We start from the raw sequence: 24,133 nt of genomic DNA on the forward strand, positions 1-24,133 counted from the left end.
ACACTGGATGACAGCTGAAGAATTTTTTTTTCCTTCACTCAAATCAGGAAAATATGGCCTTATTTTAAGAGTATACATGTGTTATTAAGACAAGCCTTTTTTAATTGTCTTATTAAGTCTTTACAAGCTTTGAAAATGTTTATGACTACAGTACTTGCCATTTTACTGCTACAACATGAACTGATAAGTTTTTAAGGTCATGCAAGCTTGTAAAAGTGGCCAGTTCTATTATGGAGAAAGAGGCAGCAAAGTACATGTGAAGTACTTCAGTGCTGAGAATCTTATCACAGTATTATCAGTTCTACTTAATAATTATGCCTTGAGTAACAGATCTTTTGCAAAGGAAAATAAAAAATAGAAACAGCATGGAAATAAGCAAAAAAGTTTGAAATAGAGAAAATTTTCTCTGGAGTCTGTTGTGTGAAAAAAAGCATTAAGAAATTAAAATTGACAAAGGGTTGATTTTAAGACATTATGTTATTAAGTCAGTAGTTTATGGCTACACAAAATAAGGGTGAAAAGAAAAATAGTAGGATGTTTTTTGATTCTTATTTAGGTTCCTTTCAGGTTGAGTAATTCATCTTACTGAATGCTGAGCATGCTGATGAAATTACTAAGGTTTCTTGATATTAATTAGTGTTACTCGTTCACATAGTCCATACATAATTAAGTCTCATGTGAGGATCAGAATATTGTTTGGTATTACAATATTACAAAATTTTAAAATTTTAATGTATTTTTCTTAAAGAGTCTACTTCTAGAATCTTGTGATTATTGAAAAGTTCTATTTTTTTCTGTAAAAGCAGTAGTTACTCCAAACCTCCATGTTGCAGAGAAATGTGGGAAAAACATGAAGTTCTTTAAATGACCGCATTCATAGGATGCAAATTTGAGGATTTATAACAGCAAACTGGACTGCAAAAAGTTTTTGAGTTTTAGGGAAACATAAGTCTGAGGGAGCTATATTTGTTTTGAAACAACAGTAACTATTTCTGCATTTTTTAACAAAACAAGTATTGTCAGAGTATCAGAAAATATGTGGTGGTGAAAGAAGGATGGTAGAGCTTTAATTAACAACAGCCAATCCTTAGAGGTAGTATCAAATAAAAGCCAAATAATTTAGGTTTGGGATTCATTTAATATGAATATAAAGTTCAGCCATTGTAGAAAACCACCATTTTCAAAGCCACTTGAAACTATCAAGGATGTAAAAGTAACCTGAAAAACTACAATCAACTCTTAAGAATCTTCAAAAAGGATCAGTTCTAGCCCAGGTGAATAGGAAGAGTTGGCATTTTGTTTATTACTATTATTATTATTACTACTACTACCACTACTACTACTTACTTTCCAGTCTGGTTCCAGTGCCTTAATCTTTATAGCTTCCTAATTTACGGGCAATTTATGGTGGTTATCATTGAGGCTGCTGTTTGCTGTGTTTCTGGGCAAAGCCTGCATGTCCCCTTCCATGTCCTACATTCCTGTCACTGTTGCTGTAAAACTACCATAATTTTCACATCCCTTGGTTCAGTGTGAGTCCCCTCAGCTGTGGGATTTATTAGGTGTACTCTCTGTGTGTTTATGAGGTACAGATAATGAGCTTGGTGCTCTGCAAAATTAAAGAGAGCTCCCCTTCTGGAAGAACTTTCATCCTGTGCTGCCAATGATACCAGCTGCTGTGTGTCAGTGAGCTTTCAAGTCTTTTCCCAGGAAATTATTACAGTCAGGGCACTGAATCACAAGAACAGAACAGGTCTGAGGTTCATTGAAACAGAGTGTTGTTATTAATAGAACAAGGAACCTATAGGAAAATATAAATTACAGTGTATTTTATAATTATTAATACTTTAACTGCTTTTTTGAATGTATGCTAGAGAATGTGAATTTTAAAGATAAACTGGAATGTGAAAATAGAGAAGATAATCTGTGTGTATGAAAAGAAAAGGACATGGAAATGGAAAAGGAAAATTATTAAGGTACCTTCTTTGATAACACCAGAATAAGAATTAGAAGAAAGTTCAGGCGACCAAAAGTGTTCATTGCCTGTTTACAAGCTGGTTTGAAGAGCAATTAAAGTAATAAAATAATGTGTTCACAGTAGTTACATATTTTTAACCTGCAACACTTCATATCTGTGCTTTAATCTCTCTTAAGTTAGGGATGCCTGAATCCTTGTTTTGGACCAGCCAGTGGTATAATTAAAGTGAATTTAATCTGTAATTAGTGATACTTACAGCACCTCTTCCTTTAATTATGCATTCTTCTGCCTGCAGAGGTGTACTAGGCCAATGAATCTGAGGAAGAAAAAATAATTGTCAGTCTGATCATGGAAATCCAGCTTTTCCATTATTTCTCATGTGAAAGATTCTTAGATCAGAAGTACAAAATCATAGACCAGCCCAGGTTGGAAGGTGCCTCAAAAGATCGTCTGGTCCAGCTTTTGGAGGGAATGGGAGCCCAGGTGAGATTATCTATCAGTCTGTCCTAGACATCTTTAAACCCCTGCTGACAGAAACTCCACCATGTCCCTGGCTCCTTGGGAAGGGAGAGCCTCTTTCCTCTTTGAGATGCCTCTTAAAGCATTTAAGTACTGGAATACTGTGATGAGTTCCCCCTGAGCCTTGCATCCCCTGAGAGAAAAGACCATCAGTCTCCCCTTTGTTGGAACACAACTGTCTTCATTAGGGCAGCACAGCAAATTTATTAGCAGTCAACAGAATTTAAAGGAAGTTAATGTATGGAACATTTTCTATAAATTCAGTAGAAAAATCTATGCTAAACTGTCAGTGATTTTCAACATAGCTATTAATCTTGAACTACTGATTTCCTGCTTCAAGTGACACCTAGGAAAGAAAATGGCTTACAGTGAAGTTAATAATGGCCAACAATTAACCTTACGGGAATAGGATTGGCTCTTCACAGTCAATTACCAGAAGTGAAGCCAAATTACACAAGTGAGTTTTTCTTCAGCTATCTACTGTATAACATTTAGGTTTCATCCCAGATGCATGATTTGTTTGGATGAAAACAACATTAAACAATGACTGATCACACTGGAATGATTACTTAATTTCTTACAACATTTAAAAGTGAAAACAAAAACATGTTCACATCAGTGCTATCAAGCTTGGCTGAAACCAAGTAAATATCCAAAAACTGATGTCATCATTAAGACATTTTTGTCATTAATCCAATTACAATTTTTTTTCTGTCTGGAAAACATATTTAAATGAAATTCTTCTGCTAAGCCTTTTTCTTCCCTTTGTTGTTTTTTTGTTTTTAGTTTTTGGTTGGTTTTTTTTGGTAATTGAACTGTCTTAGTTTTTTGAAATAATTCTAATCTGAGAAAATGATAAATTATTAGAAAACTTAATTGCAGACAAGTGGGGATAAATTATTAATCCTAGATTCCTGGGGCTTGAAAGTAAAAGACCCGCCTCCCTTTAATATCATCCTTAACAAATTGGATGTGGAAATCAAAGAAATACTAAATAAATTTGCATGGCACTAAAATGGGAGGAGCTGTTGACTCTCTTGAGGGCCAAGGCACTGCAGAGACCAGGGCAAATCAGAGGGCTGGGCAATCACCAACTGTATCAAGTTTAACAAGGGCAAGTGCATTCTGCACCTGGGACAGTGCAACCCCAGTGCTGTGTATGGCTCAGGGAATGAGAGACAAGAGCAGCAGCAGAAAGGGACCTGGGGGTCCTGGTCAATGGCAAACTGAGTCAGTCAGCAGTGCCCTGGCAGTGTTTAGGTCTCACACCATCTAAATCCAAGTTAATCAGAACATCTGTTTTCAGTCAAATGGTCTTGTAGTTATCTATGAGTGATCAAAAATTACTCTCATCTAGTCTCTACATTGCTGCTGTATAGTCTGGAAAGGTACCTGGACTCTGCTGAACTCACATGAAGGCACTCATCCAGTCAGCCTGGTCAGGCCATTCCTGGTTCATTCATTGCAAAACTCAGGATCCACAGTCATTCATTTTAGTCACTGGTCAGGAATCGAATGAAGCTTGGGTTAAGCCTGTCCTTAACCCAAAAAACCTAGAAGTTATGAGATCTCTAAGATCTCTCGAGGCTAAAAGTATGAAAATACAGCTTTGACTTCCCAAAGACATGTTCTAACTAGCAGGCTAAAATGAGAGGTTTTGCTCACACCCGGTGTAGGTGGCTGTTAGGAACAGAGAAACCACAGAGGGAATAAAACACTTGACTCTGTAACCTGATATTAAATACACTGTGTGTAGGTGATTATTTTTGCATTTGGAGACTTAATCCCAGTGCTGTTGAAAATACTTTGTATGTACATTTTCCACTTAAGTTATACTGAATTAAATACATATACAGAATTAAGAGAAAAAAGCCAAAGAGGTAACCTAATGCTAATGCTTTGTCTGGAATGTCAAAAAGCAGCTGCAGTGGAGCTACATAAATTTGGTCCTTGGGCAGAAAAAAAAGAATAAACCATGGAGCTGCAGAATGGTTTGGGTTGGAAGGGACCCTTAAAGCCCAACTAGTGTAACCACCTACTATAGTCAGGGATTTCTTTCCCTGTTGCTCAAGGCCCCATCCAGCCTGACCTTGAACAGTTCCTGGGATGGAGCATTCACAACTTCTGTGTGGCAAACTGTTCCAGGGTCTCATCACTTTCGTAGTTAAGAAGTTCCTCCTGTTATCTAATCTAATTCCACTGTCTTTTATTTGAAAACCTCCGTCTCTTGTCCTGTCACTACAGTCATTGAGAAAATTCTATCTTTCCTGTAAGGCTCCTTTACAAATTGAAACTCCAGCATAAGGTTTCTCTAGAGCTTTCTCTTCTTCAGGCTGAACCTCAGTTCTCTCAGCCTGTCTTTATAGGAAAGGTGTTCCAGCCCTCTGACCATTTTTTTGACCCTCCCCACAAAATTACTGACTTCTAAGGCAAGTCCATGTTCATTGCCCAAAGTACATGGGTCTGAATTATAACTCTTGTAATAGATACTAGTCTCCAGAAGAATTTTTTCTATCCACAAATTATTTTTAAAACTCATAACTCTTGCAAGGCTCTTGAGTTTAACATAAATAAGTATTAAGATTTTAATCTCTTCAAGAGTATTTTAGAATCAAGACTAAAAAAATCTCTGCATGTCAGATTTTGCTATCACATCAAATTTTAAATTAGCATAACATAGGATATGTTTGCATTGCATGAAAATCCAGATATTAATCAGCTGCAATGATACTTTTTAACCTGGCATGTATTACTTTTCCTGATGTTTATGTTTAAGAGGTGTGACAATTACCAGCCTTAATTTTCAATTGGTTCTCTGCTGGGATTACAATCATTTGGCAAGCTATCAATAATTATTTTGGGAAATCTGCCTGAGTATATAGACTGTACTAGCATCACACTGGCATACATCCCATTGGGCTGCAGTCTTGACATAACTATTGTCTTGAACATACTTTTTCAAAAATTTTCACCACTTTAGATTACTGTGAATTAAATTTTAAGATTTCTTGTTTAGTGATGTTTTCTCCTTTTGTACCAATATTCTCATCCTTGATCTTGATGATGTAATTTTAGCTCTGTAAAGGGTAAAGCACTGTAGGGAAAAGATATTTTTTAATATATTCATCATGGGAAAAAATGGAGTTGTAAGGAAGTACAGATATGGGCGAAACTTTAATTGGAGCTGGAATGCTAATTAGTGTCTGCAAACATTGTCTCCATTCAGCCACTAGCCTCAAAAAATGGGATGGTACCTATACTGAAAACAAATTTAAAGAAATTATATGAGCTTTATAGCACTTCAGGCCATAACAGACTACTGTGTGTTCTAGTCTGAACTCTAATGTGCGACAGGGCAATTAAGCAATTCAACCAGCCTGTCCCCAGTTTAAGTCAATAAATAGCGCTTAATTAACAGCTAACTCGTGCTTGGCTGAAACATAATTTCTTTAAAAATATCTGCTGATGACTGAATACTGTATATATTTATCAACAAATAACCTCTTGGAAGGTTATTCCAATGCATAATACTCACTAATATGTGTGCTTCTTATTTCAGTTTGCATTAGTGCACATTCCTACACGGTATTCAAAGATTCAAGCAAGCCCTGCTATTGCAGACTTGTGTTCAGCCAGCTCTGGAGTGAAGTAGAGCTTCACTTGAGGCAAGATATATGATGAGGCCTCTATAATTTATTACAGCACACATATAAAATAGAATCTGGAGCCATCTCACACTAGGTGAGAAACAGCACAATTTAAATCTGCCTGCACAAGCCCATTCACAGAAGTGGGAAGGTTTCTCTTCAGACTCAGATCTTCCTAAGGCCCTTGAAGCAGAAGCTATCTTTAAGGAATTTGTGGGCAAATAGGAAGATCAGTTTATTTTCACTCCAACATGAGACCAAAGGAGGAACAAAGGTCCCCCTTCTTTAGGAGCTGTTTGACCAGTGGTGATGAGCTACTGGCACTGGCTCAAGTTTGCTGTTAGCAAAGATCCTCTCTGGCACCAATTACAATAAACTGCAATGTTTTTAAAAACAAATTTGGCACCAGACACCAAAGAAAGTTCTCTATCTGTTAGATCACTACAAGCCTTGAAGGCTTTGGACCAAATCTCAAATATGAGTAAGGATTTATTCCAAAAGATGGTGTAAAAGGGAATGGGCTCTTAGGGAAAACAAAGGTTAAGTGAAACGTGCCTACAAAGCTTTGTCTTTACACAAGCTTTTGGGTGCTTATATGGCTCTAATTCTCTGTAAACACTGATACTCACATTTCATATTCTCCCTTATTCTTAGTGTAAGGGCACTCTTCACATAGAAACAAGACATCTAAGTAATGTTGAAAAACATAAAACATTATCTGTTACATACTCTAAGCAAGAACATATATCTATTAAATGAGAGATACCAAGAGCAAAGTAGGCAAAATAAACATTATTGGACAAATAGGGAAGTGAGAGTCTTTCCCAGGTGACATGGAAGATTTTTGCCACAGTTGAGAGCTCAACCCAAATGTCTGGATTTCCTCACCAATGCAAGAATGACAGTAGTAGTATTTTTTTTCCTGAAGGTCTTTTCCCCCCATTTTTTTAAATTAATATTTTAGTGTATATGAAAATTGGTGAGGATAAAATATATTTTAAATAATTTGGTAGACATTTATATAAGCAGCCATTAGGTTACATGAAAGAGCTATAATCTACCCTTCAGAGTGTTGCAGTTTGAAAGCTGAAGAGAATTGAACCTGAAGAAAACATCTAGTCTATTAAATACAGATTTATAGGAGGCATACTTCACATGCATCACAAGTTAAGTATTTTGGAAATGTTGGATTACTTTGGCAGTAAACAGGTTTCAATGCAAAAGCATTTTATGTCCACTCAGCATTTAGTTGTTTTTCTTTGGGATAACTTCTAATATGCTGGCTAGAACTGAATTCTTTGGTCATTTTACAGCAAAAGGCATAAATCTCTAGTTGGGAATGGATTTCAGTTTGGTTTTTAGAAAGCATATTCATATTCTAAATTGCTGAGAAAGGGATGACTATGAATTAAAAGACATAAACTGTTTTCTCAGTCACAGAAGATGAAGATCAATATGAATCTGCCCAAAACTTCATGAAGCCTCTCTTTTGCAGATAGTGAGTCATCCTGGTTACCAGAGAGAGAATAAAATCCAGGAACTTGCCTGCACTCATATACTTTCAGTGGATTACAACTTCCAGTTTAGATAAATTAAGCTAAACTCTTCAGTCTAAAAGAAAAGGTCAAAAACTAACCAAGACACAGTTAAACATCAATTAATTAAGAACTTTGGTAATAATTAATTGACCACTCTCTCAACTCCAGGAACTTTCTCCAATGTATCTCAGCAATTAAGGATTCCTATAACAGAAATGCCTTATTCCACACTTTTGCTGATAAAGCTGTAAGATTATTAATAACTATCATTAACAGTTTCCTTAACTATCCCTGAATGACATCTGCTCTGAGTGAACTCTGGGAAAAAGAGTAAAAGCTCATGCCATTTGTACTCAAGGCAGCTAGGTCCCAGTGAGATCATGTTTCTAAAGGTGCCAGACCAAACTTCATTTATTTCAGTTTCTCATCTTTAGCATAAAAAAAGGCAAGAAGAGTTTTCATCACTTGGCCATACTCTACACAGGTCTCCAGACAGAGAATATGGTTTCAGAGTAAATGGCTGATATTCCACTTAAAAACAAGAAGGGGAGCAATGAACTTTGAGTGTGTCCAGATGGGATGATGGTGGTTGGACAGAAGCATGAAGTGCTCTATCCTGTCATCTTTCTTCATAGATTTACTGCTAAAGAAGAGAGTGGAGACAAAAAGCTTATTTTACAGAAACAAATGCTGTCGAAATGTTTTCATATCTGTGAGCTCTAATATTTTGTCACAGGATAGTAATAATTTGTATCAAAGTGAAAAGGAATTAGCTTATATCTTACTGTTGAGGAACAAAGCTCAGTATGTAACTCTGTCCTCTGAGGAGTTAAATTCTGTTTTGTTTTGTTTTTTAATCTAGATAAATTCTCAAATAGCCTCCCTGAATAGATTCATATCCCATAACAAGGATTGACATTCCCAAATGTTTATAAAAAGAATAAAGCACATTATATCTGTTCACAGTAGTGGAATATGCTAATTATGCTTGGAGATAAGCAAAGATACTTATGGTAAAGTTGGTCAGGGTGCTGACATAAGAATAGTGATATTCACTTTTAGCAAGAGGGAAGAAAGAAAAGAATTTGAAACATCAGTGGTCAGTGCAGTATAGAAATCAATGAAAATATTTCTCCCAATGGACTTTATATTATTTTACTCACTTTTTATTCTACTAATTAATTTGCAAGTAAATAAAATACATCAAAACACATTGGGAAATTTTTAAAAAGTAGATAAGGAAAACACTGAAATATTTCAAGAGATCATTTATCTGCATTCAAAATGGTTGAACAATGGAACAATGCTCCTGCCAGCTTCCCTTGCCACTGTATGTTTCCAATTCTAGCTTCCAAGGGCAGAAGTGAGTAAGGAATCCAAGGCTCACATCAGCTCAGACTCCAGCCTCTGCACTTCAGTTGTCAGTTTGCCAGTCACTTGTGGTTTCCACAATGTTCTGAGCTCTCTGCCAGGATTATGACTTAACCCACCTTTCTCCCACAGACCACTGAGTAGCCTCCAAATGCCACTTTTAGTCATTATGTAATAGCACCTCTGGCTCAAACCAATGCAAAATCCAGTTTCTAAAGGTTAAAAAAAAAAACCAAAAAGAAAACCCCTCAAAGGTTTATGCTGCTATTAAAACTTTTTATAGTTTACTATATACTATTTTTTAGCATATAGTATGCAATATGCTAAAAATATAAAATGTAAAAATACTACACTATTTTTTTATTTATGCTATTTTTTTCCCTTAACATTTTACCTTCTGAAACTCCCCAGAAATACCAGGGAGATATTATTCCTTAATAATATAGTGGAGATAAATCAGATGTCTACAAACGTGAGGTGTTCTAAACATCTGTTACCATGCTGAAATTCAGTGAGAAATAGTAGTATCACTCCCCATCTCCTCATACAGAGGGAGCCTTGTGGGTGAAGAGGGGAGGGGAAAAAAAGGTAATTAGTGCATTTTTCTTAAATATAAATATGGCCTTAGAGTTCATGCACAAAACACTTACAAAAACTCCATTACCTCAGCCATGCAATTTCTAATATCCTGTGCTATGTGTTACAACATGAAGATACTAATATATATAAATATATACTATAAATGTATATATATGGCTTTTTACTCCACCTCTCGGTAGTTGTCGCTGATTCGATCCAAACTGAGGGAATACAAGAGGTCTCTTCCTCCCACGAACAGTCGCTCTTGATACTCATCCAGCAGCATTATGTGAAGTCCAAGATATCCAAACGGGCTACGAAAGACTGACGTCCTGTTTAAATCCCAGAGCTCTGAAACACAATCAGAGTGCTCGTGATGAATACCAAACAGCTTAGCTTTCATGGCTTCATTTTCATATCCTCCTAGGGAACTGGGCGAGAAGTTGTGGGACATTAAAATGCTAAACATATAATCTTTGGGTAAGAAACAGACACGAAACACCTGCGAACAATTTTTAAACTAAGCCAGTTCTCCAGGAGGTTTGTCTCTGAGTCTTTGCATCATAGTCTTTATGCCTAACATATGAGATAGGGAGAGATGAAAATTAGTTTTCTCATGGACATTTTCTGAAAAGGAAAAAGTACTTTGTGGCATTCACATTCTCTGATAAAATCCCTTCACCCAGGATATTTCTCCTGAGAAGATGAGAAGCCTCGGAGAAAAGGAAAACAATTCTTCCATCATTTGCTTCTCCTGTGTTGTGCTCACATGTGGAATGTTTTAGAGATTGTTTACCCACAGGTGATTGTCTGATTGGATTCTGGCGTGAATTGTTTTGCCTCTTTGGTCAATCAGGGCCAAGCTATATTGAGACTGTGGAAAGAGTCATGAGTTTTCATTATTATCTTTTTAGCATTTACTAAGTATCCTTTCTGTATTCTTTAGTATAGTATATTATTCTTTAATACAATATAGTATTATAAAATAATAAATTAGCCTTCTGAGAACATGGAGTCAGATTCATCATTCCTGCCTTCATTGGGGCTTTCCCTGAAAATACAATAGTACTTCTTAGAACAATAACTGCAAATGGACAAAAAAATGAATGAATTAATAGAAACTGAAAAAAAATACTGGAAATTGTGTCCTTGTCTTTCAGGTATGTCAAACTCCAGATTTAAAAATAGTGTACACACTATTTTTACCTGGGTTTGTATTTTTAGGAGGATGGCATTGTAGGTTTTAAGCTTAGCGCTGTCTTCACTTAGTTCACTGAGTATATTGCCTGTAAATTCAATGAAAACAGTATGAAATCTGTGAAATGCATATGAGCAATTTTCCAACACTGATTTTGTCAAGAAATGCACTAAGCCGATATGGGAATCTGAGGTTTAGCTGTACATGATCTAGGCTAATGCCAGTTCCGCTGAGAAAAGGAAATTCATTCTGGGTAATGTTGCAGAAACTTGGATTCAGGCCTCAGGAAGCAAGAAAGAGGTAAAACATGGGGATCACTCTGCACTGTGGTGCAGAGCACAACCTGGCTAGCAGCAGGTCAGAAAGGCTGAAAATAATTTTGTTGTTGAGAAGCCTCAAAAGGAGTCATTTGAGAGAGTACACCCAGACTCCCTCCAAAACGACAGAGCTTGGACTGGGGAAAAGTAACTATGTTCTTATGTCTGTACTGTGGCCAATTGTTTTATTTTGAAGAACTAATTTTTGGTAAAACTAATTAAATATGCTTAACCTCACAGCTTTCCATAAGCACAATTTTTTCAATTGTTTGGTTGTGATCCTGAGGCTGATGTTGGAAGAAGTGAGATTGTCCCTGAGCTAGAGAAGACAAATGCGCCCCCATCCAATTTGGAGGCTCCTGCTCACATGCCACACCAGCAGTTATGTTCATTTGTCCATGCTGCATCTTAACAGCAACATAGAAACCACACCTGATGTTCTGTAAGCAAGAAATTTAATGCTTGAAAAGGGTATTAATTTAATCCAACAAATTCACACCATTTTTATTAATTTTAAATTGTTAAGTATATTGTGTGTGTGATTTCAGTAATAGGATAAATATGTTTTACTCCATTTACTAGGTAGGCTGAGTTTAGGTCAACAGGGGCTAAAAGTAACTAGTTCCTGAAAGTTGTTTCCTTAGATGATAAAATTTACATCAAAGGAGTTGTATTAAAAATTCAGCCTCATATATGATGTCTTTTTCGAGTGATCTTCAAGCAGAATCTATTAAATAGTTGTACCTGTGTATGACTGGCCTCACTTAATGAACATGGAAAACTAAGTCACAGAGAGGAACATCATGATGAAGAGAACAAGAGACTTTTTTGTCTAAGCGTTGCATACTAACCAGCGGATAGATACACATTTTTTGATAGTGACACACTCAGCACACAGCTGCACAGCAATGTGGAAATGGCACTTTCAAAGCTTGCTCTTGCCAAGCAAATGAGCAGATTGCTGTTTTGGAAGAACATCTCTTGTTTCTGAACAGATTAGAAATGAAATGAAAGCAGAGCTAGAAATACACTTTTGGTCCTAAATAAAGCCAGTTTTTATTTGCAAGAATATAAATCATTCAGTGTATTTTATTTTTTAATCAATCTTGGAGTGAAAAGAATGACACTTCAAATTCTAGTTACATACAAACAACAAAAGGTTACTGTGGTGGCTTCCCCTGATTTATTTTCATTATCCTGAAGGCAGATTGTTCATAAATGAGACAATATTTCTTTACATAGATCAGAGATATGACTCATGTGTTCCCATAATGATGAACAATTCTCTACCCGATCACATAAACTGATAACTGCTCATATAAGACTCAGTCTCACAAAGTACACCTGCAAATCTTATTGTCTTAAATGGAAGTTGAGAATATTAAATATCTTTCAAGATAGAACTTGCAAAAAGAGATGTTTCTAAGACTACGTCCAGCAAACTACACAGACATGGGGTTGCTGTGGGGGTAGAGAAAGGAATAAGAATGAACCTGACATCTGAAAGGACTGGAACCCAACAAGTTGGGTTTGGAGGGTGATTTTGTACTGAATTACAAATGTAGCAATATTATGTAGATCCTTTGATAAGTAGTAGAATTTCCATATGTTATAGGATACATGAGATATTAGGATAATGCAGCACATCCTGAAAGCCTGGAGAATGAATTGTATCTCTAGGAGACTAAAACAGCACAAGAAGCTTGCCATTTCTAGGCGAGTGAATCTCACCGTGGTATGGTTTGATGTAAATGACACAGGTTCTGAAGCAGCGGAACATAATTTTTGTTGTGCTATGCCCCTTCAGCAAAGCTGGTTGGCTTCAGTGTAGGAAAGAAGCTGTACTGCTTCTGGATGAGCTGCTGCCTCCACACATAGCACAGCTTTCGTGCTCACACAAATGCATTGTGATTCTAAGAACCACAGAATGGTTTGGGTTGGAAGGGACCTTAAAGAGCACCTGGTTCCAACCCTCCTGCCATAGTTTCTCCAAGACCAGGGTGCTTCAAGCCCTGTCCAACCTGGCCTTGAACACTTCCAGGGATGGGGCACCACAACTTCTCTGGACAACCTGTGCCAGTGTCTCAACACCTTCAGTAAAAATTTCTAACATCTAATCTTAACCTAATCTCTTACGGTTTAGAGCCATTACCCTTTGTTAGAACAAGGTTAATACCCTTGTGAAAAGTTCCACTCCAGCTCTCTTTAGCCCCTTAAGATACTGAAAGCTGCTATAATGTCTTCCTAAATTTTTTCTCTTCTCCAGTCTGAACAGTCCCAGCTCTCTCAACCTGTCTTTGTACTAGAGGTACTCTGGTCCTCTGATCATCTTTTTGGCCTTGTATGGACTTGCTCCAAACAGGTCCAGACCCTTATGTGGAGGACCCCAGAGCTGGACACACAGATCACTGCACTTTGCAGTGCTGAGTTGCACTCAGTCACTGAAATCACACCACAGCTGGGGGTGAGGCACTTGGATTCAAGGCTTTAAGCAAATTTCCCCAAAATCTACCTTCAGTTACCTTGAAGAAGCTTAAGGGTCACCTTCTAAATACAGATTCCTTGAGGTGTCCAGAGTTACACTCCTGGTCATGCTGATACCCGTTAATTAAAAAATCAATTTCTAGACAATATCTAAACTTGAGCATAACCCAGAAAGACATTTTTCCTTTACCTAATATTAGGATTTAATGTCCATATTTATGCTGGGCACATCTAGCACACTTACAAGATCAGGTGCAAGTAAAGTTTTCTTCAACAACCTGGCCAGAGAAAATATAGTGCTACCTAAAAGTTTTAAAATATTCTAATAGCTAAATCAGTCATCTGAGGAATAGCAGACATGAGGTCAATTTCATTTTCTAAATGTCTTGAAACTCTGATTTTTCTCCTTCCATAAAGAGGTTTAATCCCAAATTGTAAGCTACTAGTTTGGTAGAGATGGATGGATGCTTTATCTGTTTCCTGTTGAAGCTGTGAAACAAAATATATAAATATTTAATATTTAATAAATTATACAAACTGTTCCAGCACATGGGTCAGAAACCCTTGGCTTCTCCCTCATGTGGGAGTGACTAAGGGTTTCAGTTAAGCAGAGCCCTTCCTTTTACTGAGTTTCTATAGATTTTGGTGACAAGCTAAAAACAAAAACCAAAACCAAAACCAAACACAAGAACAAACAAACCACCAAAAAAAAGTTACTTCTTCTGTAAAGATCTTGCATAAAGAAGCAAAAAGCCAGAGACATAGACGATGAATTATTCAGGGTGAATATATTGCTAGTACTCAGTACATGGAAAAAAAGAGAAAAGACCTTTCCTATCTTTTGGTAAAAACAAATCTTCTAGAGTACTGATCCATAAATTTGAGAAATGTTATCTTGTGTGCTATAGTGCTTTGCCATTTTAATCTAAACTCTCAAGACCATAACTAAACCCACCTCACTGCAGTACAAACAGCATTTTACTCAACAAAGGAAAGACTACTTCAGTATTCACATACTCCTATATGGCACTTCGCTTTACCTCTGAAAGCTTTAAAGCAAGTCTGCACTGCTGGATTACATTTCATAAGAGAACAAGTCTTATTTCTTTCTGTTTTAAAAGCTGAGGACAAACTTGATGGTTTGCTATCTGTCTGACAGAGCTTGCTGGCAAATGTTCAGAATGATCTTGCTTACCACACCATCTCTTATAGCAGGTCTACTTTGGTGAACATATTCATACTGTATCCTGTTTGACAAAATAGATTCTATTACACATTGGTCTAACAATGTTAATTATATTCCTAATAGGCAATTTCTTGGATATTTTAATGAGCAGTATATAATTCAAAGATTATTTTAGAACAGTCATATCTTCAATTAAAAAAAAATTGTCACTCTATTTTTGTTAAAATGTTTTTTAAATAAAAATTATTGATAACTTAAATATGCTTGGAAAATTAAATGCAAAAAAATCTCAGTGGTGCTCCACAGCAACCAGATTATAGTGCCATTTCATTTATAACATATTCTCAGAATTTAAGCATATTTGAGTAGTATATAATTTTGGACCTTGAATATACACAAATTATATATTTGAGTAATATATAATTTTGAACCTTGAATATAGAAAAATACCATAGCAAATTTTTAATCTTTTTTCTCAGGGATTGACAAAGCTGCTGTTGCTCTGCTCTGTTCTTCATAGCATTACATCATCACAACTGCACATGTCTATTGCCTTTGCCCTTTTTCGCCCTCATAAAAATCTTTGGCTCCCCTTTTAAATTCTTCAGAAATATAGTCTCACCTCCCACACTACTTCATGCTGCAGATCATTCTTCCAGCAAAGATGTTTTCCAGATGCAGGGCACTGACAAATGAGCCTGCGTAAGGCGGATGTCTCAGTGCTGCTTTACAGGAAGAGTTAATGGCTGGGGTTGCCTTCTGTCCCCATCAATAATGTGAAAGGCCACTGATATAAAGTCTAGGTAATGTGAGCACCTGAATGACATCTTATTCTTCAAATTATTGGCATAGTCATGAACACAGATACTGCAGTGGAACAAGTTTTACAAGAACTTTGTGAACCTTATGTAATTTTAATTAATTTAGCTTTTTGCTATATTGCTGACAAGTGATAACAAAATCTGCTTACATGTGACAAGAAAGAGACAGAAACAAAAATGAGAAAAAAAAAAAGAGACATAGAGGAGAGCCTGAAATATCTGTGACACAGTTTATGAATTACAGGTCAATTGTAAGACCAGGCAATATATGTATCTTCTGTTATAAAACACTGGTACTTTAGGGCAAATATTTATTTGAGGGTACTCTAAAGACTCATCCATCACAAGGACAAAAGTATAGACTTACAAGTGGTTGAATCTTTTCTGACAAGGTTAAGACCTCTAACTGGCAATATTCTATATAAAATTAGTAGAAAGCAGAAGATTTCTTCCCAGGGGAAAAAAAATAGATAATAAAATCCACCTAAAACCCCCAATTCTGCTGAATATGAGATTAAACATTTTTACTTTTCTATGTTTACAGTCCTTAGTAAAATATAACCCTGTAAAAATAATTATAGAGTCATGACAGTGATTGTCAGGTAATGGAAAGTTGGATTAACTCAGGTCAAGCAGCAAGGAACTGAACTGGTTGGGAAGTAGAAAAGAGAACAATGTTAACTGGCCAGAGGTGGCCAAAGTAAATCCTCCTGCAGGAGATTTGATAGCAAAATCTGAGCTAAGAACTGTAATAGCAGAATTAATTGCAAATAGTAAACTAACTAAAAAATCCAAGGTAGTACTAATGCTGAAAGACACCACTATAATTTTAAAACACTGTTCTTAAGATACTTTAGTGTTTTATTGGTAGAAGATGAATCAGCAGGAGATAGGATTAAAAGTCTGTGAGGGAGACTGAAGTATGAGCTTTCACTGCTTGAGGTTTCATCTATGTGGCTGCCAGGCAGATGCCTCAGAAACTTGGCAGAGAAGGAAACAGAAAGCAAACTCTAGCAACAACAAGCAAAAACCCATTAGTCCATAACTACTTTCATATGATTCAGCCTCTGCTCTTAACAGCAGGTGAGTTTGGCTGTTGAGTTTTTTCTGGGGAATGTAATTGGCTTCATGAAAGGAGCTGGTGCAGCAAAGCCCATGAATAATTTTGCTTATTTGGTTCTCTTCTTCTAAATGTTCCGGATTTAGTGATGAAGTTTAAATTATAGTCAAAACTTCAAACAAAATCTTTCCCTGTCAGTCTGTTGAAATTACAGAGGCAAAAGTTTCTGAAATTAAAAGGTACAGTTTGGAGAGACAAGAATAGTTTCAATCTGTATGCAAGACAAAACACTCTTCTGGATTTTTTTTCCCCTAAGAATATTGGAAAAACCTGAAACTGGAACTTATAATAAATCTTAGGAAATATTTTATTCCTTCTAATTCTACTCAGATAATGACAGAAAATATTCTGTGTAGCTTGAAAGTCCTTAAAACAGCTAATCATGACAGCTCAAGTCCTAATCCTTGATATTTCCATTTCAAACTATTATATGTCACATACATACTGTGATATACATATATTATGTCACATCTGGCAAATACTTGTTTTTGTCTTTCCTGGTAGCAAAATAGCATATTCAGTTAGCAACACTGTAGCTGGTTTGGTTTTAGTCACTAAATAACAGAAATATAAGCATCACAAAAAGACCAGAGTTTATAGTGTTAGTATATTACATAACAGTAAAAACATGTATGCTTACACAGTATTTTATAATATTTTTAGTGCTTGCTGGAAATTTCTACGGTGTACATCAGTTTAAAGGAAATCACACACCATATTCATACAAGATGAGTTTACAGCAATTTTAAGATACCTTTCTAGATTTACATGCTGGTCCAATAAAAAAAATCTGATATTCAATTTAATGTTAATAATGCTTGAAAAGAAATTAAACTCACTGTAATAAAAACTTGATGTTTTGGGGGTTTAATCATACCTACATAGAAATGATGGATGATTTACACATTGTTTTAGAAGAAAACCTCTTTGTAAGTCAAATGAAAGTAGTTACAGAACCTGCTAAACGGTCATGTATGTTGAAGTGATATTTATTTTTTGACACTAACACATTTGGTCCTACGAATTTCTGGACCTTACAGGGGTTTTTTTACAGCAGTAAGATAGGACAGTTTCTCATAGAAGGCCTAATCCAGAGCTCATCTGCCATTTTTCCCAATTAAGTTCATTAATTTTGACCTAGGTAATCACACCTAGTATAGATTGAATAGATGTGGGACAGGATAGGGAAAATAGTTTTCCTTCTGTATTTTATCTGAACCTGAGAAACAGCAAACAGAGAATCACTCAGAATGAGAAGAAATTTTCATAATTGCAACGTCAAACTACTATATAAATGATGTCTACCATTCATTGTGCTTTTGATGATGGTATTTAGTTTTCAACAATAGTAACCATTTAAAATATTTTAAATTAAATAAAATATTTTAAATTACTATATTTTTTCTATATCTATTTCCAGTTAGAGGGATATTGCTTGCAGAATGGTGAAGAATTTTTTTTAATTCATTTCAGTATTAGACAGCAAATTTTGGCACTCATTCAAACAAATTTGCTACGGTAAATTGACGTACTCATTATATCATTATACTCTATTATAAAAACATTTGTTTAGCTTACCAGTGGGATTTTTATTGGGAAAGGTACATGCATCCCCAAAATGCTATCTGACAACACAGTTCAGAAATGTGGTTGTGATAGAAAATATCAAAGAATTACTTATGCAAAATGGCATAACACTGTGGCTGCTATGAACTCCCAGGTCTCAGTGACCTGCATAATGTGGCTGCCTAAAATTTTCTAGTGACTTCAAGTCCTAATGATCCTTTTTTAGTAAAGCATTTTAGGACATGATAATACATGATAATGCTATGGATAATAATATGTTCATCAATATTATAAATTTATTTTTGAATAGTAGACTGTATGATAGAAAGCTTCAGAAATGTGTTTTTCTATTAAAACATTCCAGCAGAAATATAAACTGGGATTTTTTACTGTGCACTTATTCCAACCTATGGAAAACACAAGCATTCATGAAATACTCTTTGTGAACTTTATGCACTTCATCCAATATACCTCTAAGGAAGTAAGCCCAAAAAGAGATGTCCTTTTAAAATTATACTCACAGAAGATGTTTTACATTATGCTTAATATCTTAATAGTGTTAACACGTGAAATAATCGATTTATAAAACTTGAGTTTTAGAAGGTACATATGGTTCAAATAGTCACAGACCTCTGCTGATGAAACACAGACAGTCCAGTCTCTTGAGGACCTGATTTATTAAGGTGTACCACTTACTACATGGTTGTTACCACACCAGTATGGGAAGAGGAGAATTCTTCCTATGGAGAGATCCTGTGTTTTGACAGAAAGAGAATCTGGTGCTTTCATTTAAAATGAAGATGCCAAGAGTCAGGGGTTTATGCTATTCAAAATGACTGTTAAATTGAATTTCCCCTGTAAAAGATGGATTAAAAGGAGCTATCTCATGTGATTTTCAGCAGCATATGCTCTTGGGCAGGATGGCATGTGATTGACAATGTATGTAAGGCTATCTGGAGACATCAACAGGAAAAAAAACAGAATTGAGGAGAAAGGAGGCATTGTGAGAAAAGCAAAAGGCAGAGGGAAAATCAAAATGGAAATAACTAAAAAGATGAAAGGAAATTTTCAAGGTATTTTTTTCCTGTGAAAGAAATTACTCACAGCATATGCAGAGTTTGAGACAACATTCCACAGGTGAGTTTAGAACAACTTGCTACAGCTCACACACTGAAATAAACTCAATTTTCCCTGAGCATAGAAACTCTATAAACAGAGTGAATAGACTTCTCTAGAAATGAACACTTTGTTAGTCCAAAGTTTGTTCTTTTAATTGACCAGAATATCTTCTCTGGAAAGATTTAACTCAAAGAAAGAAGATATATTCAGCTGCTACATCAGTGTCTTTGGAAAGCCTACCTCATGTGAGTTAACTGGCACTAGCACATCCATGGTTTGACCCTGCTTTTCCTGATCCATCTAAAATACTTTTAAATATTAATGAAAACTGAATACATCAAAGATCTTTTTGTTGTCTTTATTTTAATTATCTTTTTTTGTATTATGACACAGAGCTTTATGAATGAATTCAAGCTGATATATTGCAGGGTTGGATATGTCATATTCAGCTTTTGTTTTGTTCAAAGTCAGGTGTCTAGTTTAAGGTATTTATCTGGCTGTCTTTTTTTTATCAGAACAAAAGAAAGAGGCATTCCCAAACTGCATTTTAAAATTCCTGTATAAGGGCATCCAAACAAATATAATCTAAAAATAGTAATTACTATGATCCAAATTTTAAGAATTTAATCATAGTTTTAGATACATAATGAACTGTAGATTAATTCCTCTCCAAAATGCATTCTATAAATAAACCAATGTTGTATTTTATCAGTGTTTCCAATTTTAATCTCAGCAGCAATGGGCAACACATAGAAATAGCTATCTTTGTTGTCTCTTCTGTTTCTCCCCCCAGTATACCTAATTATCAGTAAAATTCTGGTTAAGTAAATTACTTGGAAGAGAGAGACAGAAAAAAGCTTTATTTCAATAGTTTAGGACATATTTGAAACCTCTCAGAATCAGTAATGCTTTGCAAATATTAACAGACAAAATATTCTTCAGGCATTTGACTTTGAGCTGGTAGAACTCAACACAGTTGATCTTAAATAGTGTAAGTGGAGAATAAAAGTCAATAATAGGCAGCCACTAATGGTCATGTAACTATTATGAGTTGTATTATTTACTGTTGTGTATTATCCTCAAACCTTCATGGATATGTCCACCCATCCTCCCTTTCCTTTTCCCCCCAACACTATTCATTTGTTTCTGATGGGTTTTGCAAGACAGAAAAATGATAATGCTTGTTTAGAAGTTTATTGTACTTTGATGTAAACCTTATCTTTTCTCATGTCACATTTGATTATCCAATGAAGTCATACAATAGACTGTACTGAATTTCAGCTGTTGTTTGTGTTCCTAAGCGTTTCAGGTGCTTTTAGAAAAAATTCCCAATGATAACAAAAGCCCCTCTTACAGTGAAGAGAATTCTACGATAGAACAGAGAAACAGCCTCCTGAAATTACAGATAACATCTCTATATCCTCACTTGACCTGATGGTAATCATAAAAAATCTCCCATAATACTCTCCCACTTAAAAATGGAATGTTGTCTCAGTATTACTCTGTCCTGAATCCTTTTACACAGGATGTAGAAACACTACACACTTATGGGTGTTCTTTCATTTGTTCTTTCTTCACTGTAATTTAGAAATTCACCTTCATCTTGATTGTGGTTTAACACTGGGGTTTAATTTCAGATGTTTTGGGATCAATCTGTCTTTTCTTCTTATAGCTGGCTTTACAGAAGGTAGAATGTGAGATAATTTCACTAATGTCCTTTATTTCTCACAAAGGCGATTGATGTTTAGAATTATAGACGTAGTATGAAAATGAAGGATTGATACATCTGATTAAGTTTTGTATACTGAAGAGTTGTGCAGAAGTTCATAGAGATCTAGGGATTAAATCATAGGTAAAAAGAGAGCTTTGGGTTGGAAAGAACCTTCAAAGATCATCTACCACAATCCGTGCCAGAGCCAGGGACTGTGATTGCTTCCACCAGCTTGGTGACATCCACAAACTTGCTGAGGATGGTCTCAACCCCACAGTTTATATTTCTGTTAAAGATATTAAATAGTACCAGTCCCAGACCCTCATTTATAGATTATGTACTGCTCAAAGCTGAAAAACCACACAGCCCTGGACAACTGTATTCTCCATGAATTTCCAATCTATCTGGAAGGCACGGCCAAAACAAAATTTTAAAAAACTAAACCAAAATTTAAAAAATTCTGTCATGAAAACACAGTAAATGAGAAAATAATAATTTCAATATTCACAAAATTCTCCAGGGTTTGAATTTACAGTGCAAATCTGCATGATTTGCACCAATCACTCAGCAAGTCTGCATAAAGCTGCTGGACAGTTCATATTTTGAATGCAAGTACAATGGGTGAACCATAGTCCTGAGAATTTGCCCTCAGATAAAAAGGGAGCAGAACACACAATAGATATTGGAACTGGGAGAGAATATTTTTCAGATTCTGAAAGGATTTTTAAAGACTCTGGAAAATGTTTTCATTCCAAACTGGAATAAAAACTTCAAATACAGAGCATTTTCAAACATCAAAAGATCCAAGTTTTTTCCCATGAATGGAATTCTTTTGATAATTTTACATATTTTATTTTGATTAATGCAGTCCTTTGCTTTTATAGTACATCTGCTAATTTTTCAAAACTTACATGGTCTTAAAACAAAATAGAAGTCTTAATTTAAAACACACAGATATCCCTTTTTTTGCCAAAATATTAATCAATGGAAAAAGAATTAAATTTCTGTAATTTTATAATGCTTCATAGAGGAAAAATACAACAAAATCAAAAAACCAAAACTAGAACCTGTACCACTAGCAAAGAGCATCAGCATACCTTTTAAGTACCTATCATTATGCCTTCTCTAAGATGTATCTTTAATAAAATTTAACTGTCTCCAAAAGCAATAGAACTTATGAAAAAACTGCAATGGATTTTTCATAGTAGTGTGTAGAGATTGAAGGATGTAGAGAAAAATTAATATAGAAGACAAAATTCAGAATCCTTTCACAAAATTACATGACAATTTCTAAATACCAACTTTTGAGATATGCTGGTTACATCCAAAATAATTGTCAATATAAATATGAAAAATGTGAAGACATTATATTAGAACTACAGAACCCAAGTGCTATATACTTAATCTGACAGCAATGTTTTTTCCTAGAGTAGAATAGAAACAGAGATTTATATTCTGTGTATTATTTACAGGCATGGAACTATCTGAGGACAAATTAATTTTTTAATACCTGCTGCATATTGCAATAGTATCTATACATTAGGATACAATTCTCTATGCCTGACACTAGGAAAAATGTAAAAAAAATCATAATGAACTGTATGAAATAATTTTTCATAGAATAATGTATTTATCATACTGTCAGAAGTACACTTAGGAATGAATAGGTCCAAAACATATATTATTTAACTGAGAGCTATTTAACTGTTTATATTATATTTCATAAATACTTCAAAGGAAAATGTTACACTTAAGTAGTTCTGCCACTTATTATATAAGCTTAACTAAAGTTCAAGGGAATTTTCTCTGTTTAAGAATCAAAGAATTGGGTCATATTCTGACATTTGCAGGATTTTATAAAATAGTGTTTGATCTGAAGACAGTGCGACATTTCTTTACAAAGAAGAAAAAAAAGGAGGCAAAGCATTAGAAAATACTCATACATGTAAATGAAAGTGCAACATATCTGGTTTGTTTCTGTCAGTGTTATTCACATAAATATCAATTACACTGTTTCTGATTTCAACAGGCTCTCCTGCAGAAGGATGTATTTCTCAATAACAACATCTCATCTGGCAGCCACTGAGAGACCACACAGGCCATGATATGTGTTGTAGGTATATCACAAGAAAGCCCCTCAAAAATGTTTTTCATTGCATCTTTTTCAATCCCATTCACTTATCCAAATTTAGTGTATGATAAGTATCAAACATTCCCTATCCATTTTCCACTGTTGGAAGAAATGGAATATAAAGTTGTTCAACCATGGCACAATAATATATATTTGTTTTTGAAAAAAAAAGAAAGGGAAAAGTAAACATCAAATAGTGCAAGAACAAGACAAGGCATTGTGATGGGTAATTTAGCAATAAGGATACAAATAATGTAAAAGTCAGATCTATTAGTTTCAGAATAATCTGCAAAGGCAAATGGTGGAACGCCTAGTAGAGGAGCCAATTAAAAAAAATAGGAGGAAACATCTGACAATCTGTTCTAGTTAGTAGCTACCTACCAGTGGGGAAAGGATTAGCTATTTTCCAGGTTATCTTCCCATCTCCATTTTCCATAATATAATTTACTAGAGAACAAAGTTTTCTACAAGCACAGGATGTTGATACCAGATCAGTAGTTGGATGCGTCACATTTGCAAGTAAAATATTTCTACACAACAGTAAAATAAAAAAAAAGAATATTTACATTCATCTCCTCAGAAAATATTCATCCAAGGAAAATATTGTGACCCATAGAATGTGTTTTTGTGCATGTATGCAGGTACATTTATATGCATATACAAAATGTTACTTCACATAAAGCTCTCATTTTTTAAGAAAGCACTGCTCAGCATCTGAAAGTATTCTAATAAAGGTACCCAAAATGATAGCTATAATGAGAATCTATATTTCTAAAAGCAACCTTGGCTTTTTCTTTTTCCTGTTTCCACTTACTTCTAGTTTTTTGTTTTGTTTTTTTTTTTTTTTT

The 24,133-nt window shown here is 35.1% G+C and overlaps 1 protein-coding gene across 1 annotated transcript in view; it reads right to left on the reverse strand.

Annotated features, from left to right (window-relative positions):
* Positions 1–24,133, reverse strand: part of SEMA3E (semaphorin 3E) — a 131,445-nt gene that overhangs the window by 52,610 nt on the left and 54,702 nt on the right. The window contains exons 2-3 of the mRNA XM_030959786.1: positions 9,823–9,983; positions 2,235–2,294 (exon numbers count right to left, since the gene is read on the reverse strand). Of these exons, the coding sequence (XP_030815646.1) occupies positions 2,235–2,294; positions 9,823–9,983 (221 nt within the window). The remainder of the gene's footprint in view (positions 1–2,234; positions 2,295–9,822; positions 9,984–24,133) is intronic.

The sequence above is a fragment of the Camarhynchus parvulus genome, chromosome 1A (genome assembly GCF_901933205.1).
Source record: "Camarhynchus parvulus chromosome 1A, STF_HiC, whole genome shotgun sequence".
Classification (NCBI taxonomy): Eukaryota; Metazoa; Chordata; class Aves; order Passeriformes; family Thraupidae; genus Camarhynchus; species Camarhynchus parvulus.